Below are 12,317 nucleotides of genomic sequence, written 5' to 3' on the forward strand. Positions count from 1 at the left end.
AAGGTGTCCAGTGCTTCCGAGGCTGAGCCTTAGAAATACATGCAAGAAATATGCACACTGAGTGTTATCCAAATGCACTGTACCACTTTGCCATCACGACTGAAAAGAGAGTAGGCTCACCAAACATGCAGAAGGCATGGAGCTAGAGAGGACTGCTGGCATGGAGAAGAATAGGTTTAGTATTCAACATGTTGTAAGCAAATTGGTCACACAGGATGGAAAAACTACAATGCATTTTAGCGAAGGTAAATGCAAGATACTTTATATAGGTTGTTATGCACATATGGAGCCAGTAGCATCTGTCCAGGACTTAAAGGCAGCAAAGAAATTTCAGCAGTTCATCAGTCATTGATGGGAGGGGGGCATATGTCTCACAGGTTATATAAATAGGAGTGCAGATCATAAGAAAAAGTTTTCGAACATAATCCATCTTTTCACTATAGAACTGAGTTGAGTTTTGGGCATCTCACATATTGGGAAAAGAGACCCAAAATCATGAAAGTGCACAGCATTCAGACCAAACAAAAAAGAACAGTCAGAGGCCTAAAAAATGTGACCCATGGGGAAAAAAAGGACTGAAATTAGGTTGTTTAGCCTAAGAAATTAGAAGGGGAGGAGCGAATGGTTATAAGAGACATTCGTTAAATATGTATATTTTACTGCCAGGATAATCTTTTTCTCCCTGTCCACGGTGGACAGGACAAGAAGTGATATGCTTAGTGAATGTTGCAAGGAAAATTCAGACTAAATATGAAAATGGTAAGGATGGAGAAGCACAGAAATAGACTGCCTGGGGAGGTACAGAGCCTCCATCGCAGGAACAATGGTGAGGATAGAGCTCAGTCTGCCATGGGGCCCAAGGACCCTTTCAGCACTGTGATTCAGTGATTACAGGATCATTAGAGAACTGAAAGCTCCTTATCTTGGCTTCATCTTATCTCTTTTGAATGGGTGTCTCCTTAAGCTACATGACATATTTGTCTCCTTTTCCTTTGATATAGTGTGATTTGTGTTGAGCAATCTGAATGAGTAAGATGTTTTCTTTCTGTGCTCTGGGGTAATACCACTAATAATTATGATTTCTTTTATAAAAGGAATACACAAGCCTTTATATAAGACTTCCCCACTTACAGTAACATTTTCATTTTCAAGTAGTGCTGTAATTTCCACAAGATTTAAAATATCTAGAAGTAAGGATGTGTGTCTCTACCATTATTGTGAAACTAGTATTAACCCTTTCCAGTTTAACAGGGTCGTGCTGAACTACAGGAAAGACCCATCCCTGTTCACAAAAGCACTACTCATTCCTTATCTGAGCTCCGAGGACAAGAATTTCCTCTGCTTATATCTCTGCAAAACCTGCTTCACACATGGGACACAGACTTGGCTGGAGTCCCCAGATCCATTGTAGTGTAAATACAGAAACAATCAGTGAAATCCTTCCTAAATCTCCATGCCTTCCTTACCATAGTCATAAAAGGTGAATTAAATAATGGCAGTCGATGGTCAGAGACAGTCAGAGGGGTGTTCAAGGAGGCTCGGGCCTAGGGAAAGTCAAGCATCACATGCTGTGTTCAAGCAGCCGGACTTCCAGCAGAAGCCAGAGCTCCTAAGGGGTAGCACAGCTTCCTTCCATGCTCTGCCTCTGTCCACACACATCCTCACTGCTGATGGAAAGCAGCTGCACATTGTCTTATGAAACACAAAGAAAACACCTCTCCCTTAATTTGCAGTAGCCTAATATGTAAACTATTTCTGTTTCAGCTGCTTCTAGCAACAGTTTCAGCTCTGAAACTGCCTTTCCTCCAAGGTTCAGCCACTTTAACAAGATTTATTCAGGCAGAGGAGAGATGGAAGAACTAAAGGTGGATACCTCCAATCCCTTTCCTCCAGGCTGTGCCAACATGCACAAAGCAATCAGGTTTGCTGGCACAGACAGAGCCCACAAGCAGAGGAGCAGGGACAACTTCATCTACCACCATGGCGGAATGAGGAGTGGCTCTAACTCAGGTGTCTGAGCACGGGACATTTTTTGTTCTTTAATGTAAATGCTGACAGTGTAGGAGCCATCAAGCATAAAAAACATGCTTACTTAACACGAGGTGGTTAAAGCCACAGTCCTGGCAGTGAAGGCACCATTCTCTGAGGGTTTCAGCTCACCCAGGAAGAGGTGGAGTTGGTTCCCAAGGGTCCCTGACACTGGGCAAGACTCCTAACTCCCAAGCAAGGCCTGAGGCAGCTCTCCGTTGTGCCAAGGCAGAGGGATGCTTCAGCATCAGGTCTCACTTAGCGCAAGGAACAGACGAATCCGCTAGGCACAGCGGGACAGCGCGGGGCGCCCGCACAAGCGCAGCCCGAGTGACACCCGGAGCAGCCACCTGGGACCAAGGATCCCCCACCCAGAGACGCGTCCCGCTGCCCCGCCCCCAGCACCGCGGCTGCGGCCGCTTTAACCGGGCAGGGGGGTGCGGGCAGCCCCGCCGATGTCGCGGGCATCAGCTGACCGCGCCGGGCTCTGCCTCCGCCCGGTCCCCGCAGCATCACTCCGGCCGCCGCGGCTCCGCCGTGCCGGTCCCCGAGGCAGCCGCCGCGCTCCCTCCCGTCGCCCCTTCCTCCTCCTTCTCCTTCTCCTCCTCCTCCCTGCTGCCGAGGGAAGCCTCGCAGCCGGAGCTCCCCCAGCCCTGACCCGACGAGAAGTTGGGATGCTCCCAGCGGTCTTCCTAGCGCCTTGAGTTTAGGGCGGGATTTTCCTTCCCCGCTCTTTCGCCTTTTTTTTTTTTTTTTTTTTTTTTTTTTTTTATAGGCTTGGGTTTCTGTGGGATTTTTTTTTTCTCTCCTTTCTTTCTCTCTTTCTTTCCCTCCTTTTTTTCCTCGCCGAGCGGCTGCGATGGATGGCATCCCCCCCGAGCCTCCCTCGGGCAGAGGAGCCCCGTAGCCCGGGCAGGGCATGCCCCGCCGCCGGGGGGATGCGGGCGGGAAGCCGCCGGCCGGCGGCTCCGAAGCCGTGACAGAGGATGCCTCTCCCTTCCCGCCCGAGCTCGCAGGGCTCCGGCTGACCGCGGGGATTACGGCAGCTCCCGGGAAACAGACCTCGGAGCGGAGGAGCCCCGGGAACCCCGGAGAGAAGAGCCGCCCGCGGTGAACGGCTCTCCGCAAGGCAGATCCCCTACACCACCCCCCGCGCCTCCAGCCTCCGGATGGGGCCAAGGATGGCCCGCCGGGCAGTGGGGCTGCTCCCGTAGATGCTCCCCTCCTCCCTACTGCTCTCCGGACCCGCTCGGCTCCCTCCCTGCGCCGGGCTCCGCGGGATGCGGCTCCGCGGGGCGCAGCGGTCTGGGGGCGAGGGCCGCCTGCGCTGAGCCGGGGCAGCCCCCCCGGCGGCAGAACAACCCCACTGCCAGCCCAACCATCGGACCCAGGGACCTGCCTCTACATGTGATCCCCACCCGCCCTTCTCCATTCCCTCCCTCCTTTCCATCCCTCCCCAAAGACAGTCCCTTCTCCCGCTCCCCCCCCTCTCCCCCCGCCGGTGCTCTGCCCCCCGCCAGTCACCACCATGGAGCTCTCGGAGGTGCGGTGCCTGAGCGACAGCGATGAACTTTACACCATCAACAGGACCCCCCCCGGCAGCGGCAGACCCCAGCGCCTGCTGTGGCAGACGGCCGTGCGCCACATCACCGAGCAGCGCTTCATCCAGGAGCACAGCAGCAGCAGCGGCGGCAGCAGCAGCGGTGGGGTCAAGGGCTTCAGCTCCGAGGAGACCTGCTGCCCCAACCACCACCCGCTGCACCACCACCACCTCCGGCGACAGTCTGCCGGCCGGAGTTTGGGCGGCGAGCGCCACAACAACGGAGGCACCAAAGTCTTCCCGGAGCGCACGAGCAGCAGTGGGGACCTGGGCTTTCTGCCCCTGGACTGTGCCCCCAGCAACTCCGACTTCTTCCTCAACTGGGGCTATACCTACCGTGGGGTGATCTTCCCCACACTCCGCAACTCCTTCAAGTCTCGGGACTTGGAGCGCCTTTACCAGCGCTACTTCTTGGGCCAGCGGCGCAAATCTGAGGTGGTCATGAACATCCTGGACGTGCTGACCAAGCTGACTCTGCTGTTCCTCCACTTAACCCTGGCCTCTGCTCCTATGGACCCCATTAAGGGCATTCTCTTGGGCTTCTTCACTGGCATCGAGGTGGTGATCTGTGCCTTAGTGGTGGTCAGGAAGGACACGACCTCGTACACCTACCTGCAGTACAGTGGTGTGGTCACCTGGGTAGCCATGGCCACGCAGATCCTCGCAGCTGGCCTGGGCTTTGGCCTCCTTGGGGACGGCATTGGCTATGTGCTCTTCACGCTTTTTGCAACCTACAGCATGCTCCCTCTTCCACTAACCTGGGCCATCCTGGCTGGGCTGGTCACCTCTGTCTTGCAACTCGTCATGCAGCTGGTTATCCCCAGGTTGGCTGTGACTTCCCTTAACCAGGTAATGTGGTAAGGAAAGGGTGGGAACGCTTCTCTTCATCCATCACTCTGGGTGAGAGGAGGTGTGGGGTGTCCCAAGAGGTCCTCTCCCTTTTAGTCAGGTGCTCAGATGTTTGTTACCTGGAGGGGAGACCATAGGCACAATGCAACCTCCCTCCCCCTGCTCCTCAGTCTCCCACTTCCTATCCAAGGTTTCATCTCATGCTCGGGATAAGGACACATTCTGACCACTCTATCCCCTCTCTTTGTACACTCACTTCATTGTTACCCCTTGAAATAGCTTTGGGGAGAGGAGCTCCCAGGATAAGTGCGGAGGATAGGTCATTTGTCATTTCCCTCCCTTACTTCCAGCAGTGGTCCATGGCATAAGATGACTTTGTCTTAGCCAAACTCTCCCACTGCTTGTCTCTCATTTACTTGCTTGTGTCTTTTAACTCTGGATCTGCTGTAAGGACTGATACTTTCATACGTATAGCACAGCTTGATCTGGGCTATAGGAAAATGAGCAAAGCATGCTGCTCTTTTGCCAGGAGAGAAAAGCAGTGCCCCAGTGAAATCAGGGAAAAGCTCCCCTTAGAGGTTTTGTGAGCGATTCTAGGCTGTCTCTGGAGGGCAGCAAGAAGCCTTTTCTGCTGGTGGTCATGGAGCAAACATTGATGTGCTGCATCCTTACAAGTAATGTCTAGGACAGAGTACTGATTACATGGGGGAGTGGTAGTGCAGTGCAAACCGCTGAGTGGCACTGGGTACAATATGGGTCTGAGGAGTTAAAGCCAGGACTAACCCGACTTCACACTCACCTGGCTTCTTCCACATGAGAGTGAGAATGCACAAAACTCCCAACATCCCTGCAAGGCAAGAAAAGTGTCTTTCTAGGGCAACTTAATCCTGGGTATTCTCGCTGTTCCCTTTTCCCTCCTAGAGTCTGTCAGAGCTCTGTGTTACCAATATTTCACAGCAGATTATCGTCTCCATTTGGTTAGCTCCAGGGTGTCAGGGAGAAGGGAGTAGAGGTGGTGCAGAATAATCCCCAAAGGATGGGGGCATGCAGAAGAATGTGTTGCCAGTGACATGTTTTTTACATAAATGCTGGGATGTACAACTGCGAAGTGGCTGACCTTACATCTGGAAGTTTTGATGATGATGGTCCTTGGGACACATCTACCTCCCTCAGATCCTGGCCCTCCTGAAACCCCTGCCCACCCCTGACCATCCTCTTTCACTATGTACTTGTTAGCTGTGGGCTGCCCGGCTTTGCTTCACAGTGGCCAAGCTCATCCTGTTTCGGGAAAAGCTGCCCCATTGTGTTTTGCCTAGTGGAGTCCTAAGGATGTGAGACAATTAGATTGCTCAGAGTTGTTCTTGGTTACGTGCTCATGAATGAACTGCAGATGTGTGCCCTGTCCCACTCCCATGCACTGCCGGTGCTATTAGTGCTGTGTCAAAAGCTGTGTGAGTTATGTTGATTTCTTAATTTACTTTCATGTTCTATCCCAGAGCTATGAGTAACGCGCTGCTATCTCGTTATGCACAGGTATCACAGCTCTTTAGCCAGTACATACACACACACACAAACACACACATGTATGTTTCCCTACAGACATTCTCAAAACAGACATTTCTCAGGAGAGATACTAATGTCTTAATTTTGCAGCCTGGTACCTTGGTAGTTGTGTGAATGCACTGCCTTTGAGCAATGCACAATGACAATTACCAGCCACATGATTGCCTTCATGAACTGCGTAGATAAGTCTCCTTAACAGGATCCGTCACCCGTCGGTGGTGATTCACACCGGCTCCCGCCTCCCTAGAGTCCACTTAACGTCGCCTAACTACCCACCCGTTCGGCCCTTTGCCTCCAACCCCGTCTTGGAGAGGCCGGATCCTTCCCCATCGCGGGGTTCGCTCGCCACTCCGATGGCAGGGCGACTTCGGAGAGAGACGAGGACCGCTGCCTCCTTCCCAACCTCAGAGACCCGAGCGCGGCGAGCGCTTCCTGCCTGGCCCCGCGGGCGCGTGCCTGCCCTCCGAGGCGCTGTCCGCCGGCGCGGTGCTGCAACCGCCGGGGCGCTGTCCGCCAGCGCGGTGCTGAAACCGCCGAGGTGCTGCGCGGCTGCTGAGCGGCGCTGGGGCTCCCTCCAGCGGCCCAGGCGGGAGCTGCCCCTGCGCCCCTATCGAGCCTCCCTGCTACAGCGCTGAGTCCTCACCGTGCACCCCCGAGGCTCTGAGGGAGCTGGAGCGGGTGTGCTGGGAAAGGTGGAGACCTGCTTAGTTACTTTGTAGTGTTGTAGCATTTCTTTAAGGTTTGTTTTTTTGGTTTGTTTTTGTTTATTTTTTTTTCTTTTTCCTAGAGAATTGGAGGGTGCTTTCAAGTGTTTAGACAATAAGGGCTTTCACAGCTGGTGAAAGATATATAACTATTACTTTATAGGTGAACACAAAGAACTTAGATGACTGTGTCAACAAGGTTATACAGGAAATCACTGGAGTCTGTCTATTACTGTACCCATAGTATCCATTGGGACAATGGTTTTGATCCTCTTCTCAGTCACACTGGTATAAATCAGTTACAAGTGTGTCTAAGCTTGTAAAATTGCAACAGTTTATACAAGAGGAAAAACAAGTACTGTGATCTGTTTTCACTTAATCTCTTAATTAATCCTAGTTTTCACTGATAAAGATGTTCACAAGCAGTTTTAATAAGTAGCAATGCTGAACACAGACATGCAGTGCTATTGCCTGATTCAGGTTTTTCTTGAACTTAACAATGTATGCATTATGATGGGTACAAGTAATGTCCACTGTTCACCATTTTTTCTTGCAGTAACACTTGAAATGTCATCTGATTTTTCTTCCCTTGCATCTCCAAAATTAATTTGAACGAGTATCCTAGATAGAGGATACTGCCTTGAGATTAGATCTTAAAAAGATCAATAAAACAAGTGTAAACTCACTCACTAGTTTCAGTCCTGCCAAGTGCTCAAATCTTCTGGGGATGTGTGACTACTGTTAAACTAACTGACCCTGCCTGAAATGATGAGTGATGTGGTATGGCTCAGCCAGATGAGAGCCTGGTAAAAAGAGAATGCTGCCATGATTTAGGTAAAGGGAACACTAATAAGGATTTGACTAAATATTTTGTGAGGAAACAAATCAGAAATGCAAGATCTCACTGGTATACAGGTAAAGTGCATTGATTTCTGTGCCTTGTCAGGTACCATGCTGGGAGTGATGTTTGCCTCTGATGTTCTCCAAAACAAAAGCTTCATTTGTATTAGAATCATTCTTACGCTTTTCCATGGCTATAATGTGATATACAATCCAAATTTCTAAGACCATTTATGTGTTTCAGATATATGGTGAAGAGCAAACAACTCAGAGCTCCATAGTGTTATGTAACGTAGGCAGATGATAATATAGATATGAATTTGACAGGCTTGGAATTATGTAAGCTACAAACACATTCTGGGTTTTAATCCTCTGCCTGTGCACGCTTCACTCATGAGTAAATACCACTGGGGTCAGTAAGCCTACTCCTGCGATTAAGTCGCCTGCATAATGGATGCCTTGAAGGATGAAGTTAAACCAAACTTTTAAACTACATTTAGAAATAACGTAGAAATTGTAATATCGAAACTGTGGAATCTCATTCTTCACCCCCCCTGTTAGCATCTGTCTTTCCAAGTCTAGACAGTTCTGTGAATTAATAGAGCAATCTTTGCATGCTTGGATTTATTTTTTTTTTCAAAACCCTCTTTCAGGGTATTAGTAGAGGAAAAGGCAGAATTTATGAAGCCACAAGGAGTTTTATAGCAATAAATCAGTATAATTATGCAATGGCAACAGACAAGTTTTATGTGCATGTTTCAACTGTGTGTTTCCCAAACTCTGATCATAGATATCAGTATATAAGTAGGTACAAAACACACTCATGTCTTCAAATTTTCTGCCCAATGCTTGTGGAGTGTCTGTTAAACCTATAAGGTATAAGGGTATTTCAAAGTTGGCTACCATTTGAGGATCAGAATCAAAACATTCCACCTTTATACCTATGACTGCTTTCATAGCATTACCAACTGTTCCTTTTTTCTGCCATAGTTCATTACGGGTGACTTATAACCTGATAGTGTGATTTTAAACTGGATTATGATCTTGTTTCCTTTTATATCCTCTAGTATCACCTGACCAGTATCACTGGGTTATAGCATAATTAGATTAGAATTGGATACACTTTTCTCTGAAGCAGCTGCATCATTGTTGTGCTAAGTAGGGCAAATGTATCAGTTATATTTACAATTTTATGATCAATTACCTTCAGAGGGTTCCTTCGAAAGGAAGGCAGAAACATGAATGAAAGCTGCTTTTGTCAGTGAGTTTCAACATACAAGTCAGTGCACTCAGTGTTCTCAGTGAGAGTTACTTTGCTAGATTTGTTGTGACAATTTTATGCTGTCAAGACACTTCTGGGTTGTGCTTAAATTTTTCTTTATTGCTTGCGTGTTGTTTCTCATGGCCTAGAAAGAGATATATGCTCTAAAATAGCACCATCTAATGCAAAATAATGACATACTGGGGCAGCATACTTACAGCTGACAGTTAACAGCCGATCGTGCTGGAAAGATCTTCATTAGCCTGAACAAAAGACTGAAGGGAATAAACTTCTCCAGTCTATCCTCTTACTGCACTTCTCAACACAGTCAATTGTGTGACCTGAACAGGAAAGATAAGAGTGCAAAACTGTCTAATGGAGTCTTCTCCTTCCAGAGAGCAGAGCAGGTGGGTGTGGAAGGACTCCTTCCCCCATTTTCCTTATTTCCAGAATATCTGGCTAAGCACAAGAAAAACTAGAAAAACTGGAATGTTTCATGAATAAGGTGAATCTAGTAAACAGTCAGGAAATCAGCTTTTAAAGTGATGCTTAGGCTTATGGAAACTCCAAACCCAAAGCCACCTACTCAGCTGCTGCCTAACACCCCATCCCTGCAGACACCTTGTTAACATCACATTTCTTTAAGTGCAGTCTTCTTGCACTTCACTGCACTTCTGTTTCTGAGCATTCCATGTAGTTCCTCAATGACTCAATGTTAAAGTTACCATTCAGCCTAGCTGAAACCCAAATGCATTCCTAGTGGGAACGTATTTTGGGGTTGTACTACACACGATGTGCCTGCCCCTGTGTCAAAGCCAGAATAGAAAGCGGCTGTGTTCTTCCTCTGTGTAACAATTCCAGTGATGAAGATGTTCCTAGGCTGTGGCAGACAAGAGTTTTAAATCCCCCTTTCCCCAGAGGAGATTGAAATTCACCACTGTTACTTCACCAGAGAGTTTCAAAAGCAAACCTTCCCTCATTTGTAGCACAGCTGTTCTTCTGGGAAGATAAGAGGTTAAGATCCACTGGGGAAAAAAAAAAAAAAAAAGGCCAATCCTGACTCTAACCAATTGATCCAACTGATTAAGGAATTCATCTGTAGTGGTGTCCTTGCTGAACATTTTAGTGTTTTGTATAATGGTAGTAAATTATTCCCTCAAGCACATGTCCCACGCAGCAGACTGTATGGTCCAGTCCCCTCTCTCTGACCCGATGAATCAAATCTTGAATCTTTTTTTTTTCAGCATGGTGGAGCCTCCCCAGAGAATTTCTCTCTCTCTTTATCTGCTGCCCCTCCAGCTCCTCAAAAGCAAATGCAATCCAGGGGGAGGGCTTTCATAGGGAGGCAGAAGAAGCTGCATGAGAGGTGAGCCTCTGAGTCATTGAAGCTGCTATACAGAAGAGATAACAGCTATTTTAAAAAATTGGTAGTCTCTGTTCAGTGTTTAAATAAAAAGATAAGTTTTAAGACATACCCCTTGTCTACCACAGTTCCCTTCTGGCTAGCTCTCTTCCCATTCATTACATTGGCTAATTTATAGTCAATCTGAGACCTCAGATTCTTTCTGTGTGTTGTTTAAGGACCTGTAAGAGCACGGTGGCATTCAACATAGGCTTCTAGCTTAAGATCTAGTAGTCATGTGTCTGTAAATGAAGTGCACAAGGACCGTACTTTGTGACTTCTGAGCCTTTTCTCCTTCATCTAGCCCTTCCTTCAGAGATGAATGCTGTTCTTAGTGTAGTGCAGCTTGCACCCATCCCTGGTGCGGAAGGGTCGGTAAAGTTGCAATCTGTCCCATGGAGGGAGATGAATGCAAATAGCTGAGTTAGTTGTGTGATGAATTTTGAGCATTTTGGTACCAGCCTCACTCATTCAAACTGGGAATAAAAGAGACTTGGCTAGTCAAAAGGGATCAAGTACAAGCAGTACTGAGTACTTAGTATTTCTTGCAACAAAGGATATTATTAAGGGATCTTATAAGGGCCTGACTGACTTGGAGTCTCACAACAGCTTGATTTAGGAACCTGAGTTAGAGCACGCAGAGTGTAATATAAAAAATCCCACAGATATTAGGATCTTCAGGTGAACCAAGATCACTTCTTAGTACCCCCTCTAGGGAATGCGTTGCTCTGAATCCACATTTCTTCTGAAAGAGAATACAAACATGGATATCCAGCTCCTTCAGGAATCTTGGAGTGGACTCTCTTACTTCTATTTCTCCTGTCATCCACATCTGCAGATAGAGATACCACTCTCTAATCTAGAACAAAAAAATGTTGCCTAATCTAGAACAAAAAAATGTCAGGGAATGTACACAGGGCAAACTGCAAAGCCAGGCAGCCATTGGCTGGCAGAGTAATATTTCATCATAGGAGTTCTGTTTATTAGCAACTACTTTAAGACGTGATGCTCTTTCATTTGCCAGCTTCTTCTACTGCAAGGTTTCATGCAATTAGCCCTAGGAGAGTGAAGAAGGCTGCTGAGTTCATTAATTAACCATTGCTGCGGTCTGAGAAAGAGCTGAAGCATGTCAGTGTGAAAAAAAAAAAGCAAAACCAACCCAAGATAATTTCTTTTTTCACAACCCCAATTGTACTTCTCCCAAACAGTCTGGTGTTGATGTTATAATTTTATATGATGCTCTTAGTTTTAATCTGGAGAACAGTTGCCTCTGGTATAAATGAAAGACTTTTTGAATGGGTTTAATGATTTGATTCTTCTCCCTAGTCAATTCTCTTTTTCAATTTTAATTTAATCATTAATTTACATTTTGGGATTTCTCTGTATCTTCACTTTCCTTTGCTTTAACAACACAGTCCCTTAAAAATAAAATGCAAGAATCCGTCTTTACTGAAATCAATGAAAGCATTCAACTGTGGTAGAATCCTAATTAGGAAAATCCATTTGTTTCTTTGGAGGGATCTGATCTCCAGATACTTTATGATTTCTCCTTTGTTCAAACTCTGCTGCTTTGTTTACCTGGAAGCTACTCAGAGATGGAGCTATCTACTCGTATGCTGCTTGCTTTAGGTCTGCCACAGCAGAAGCCTCATCCATCAATGCAGAGGTATCATCACAATGCAAATAAGAAGTAATAATAATAATCAGGAAAATCAATCAGCACAGAAGAACTACATGATATTATACAGTCTACCTGGTGTTTTATAACTCTGGAGTAAGGCTCTTAGCTAAAGAAATGACTTAGATCTCATCACAGTTATTCAAACAACTATACAAGAACTAGATGTACACATTCTTCTGTCCTGTGATTCTCAGTCATATGTGAAAGTACCTCTAATGTTTATTGGTATTAATAATCTTCATAAGCATACTAGATAGCATTATAATTGAGACAGAAATTATCTCACTTGTGCTCAGTATGGATCTAATTTAATGTGCCAGATATGTATATTCTTTTAGAGGAAGGAGTGATATTCACCACAGATTTTAGCTAGAAACTGGAAATCAGGA

At 46.9% G+C, this 12,317-nt stretch overlaps 1 protein-coding gene across 2 annotated transcripts in view; it reads left to right on the top strand.

Moving 5' to 3' along the window:
- Nucleotides 1-3,531: 3,531 nt before the first annotated feature.
- Nucleotides 3,532-12,317, top strand: part of ADCY8 (adenylate cyclase 8) — a 121,697-nt gene continuing 112,911 nt past the window's right edge. Inside the window, exon 1 of one of the 2 annotated variants that reach the window (XM_054059704.1) lies at nt 3,532-4,477. In XM_054059704.1, coding sequence (XP_053915679.1) covers nt 3,557-4,477 — 921 coding nt within the window. In that variant the 5' untranslated portion in view covers nt 3,532-3,556. The remainder of the gene's footprint in view (nt 4,478-12,317) is intronic. The other variant, XM_009560039.2, reaches the window with a different exon arrangement.

Source organism: Cuculus canorus, chromosome 2 (genome assembly GCF_017976375.1).
Source record: "Cuculus canorus isolate bCucCan1 chromosome 2, bCucCan1.pri, whole genome shotgun sequence".
Lineage (NCBI taxonomy): Eukaryota > Metazoa > Chordata > Aves > Cuculiformes > Cuculidae > Cuculus > Cuculus canorus.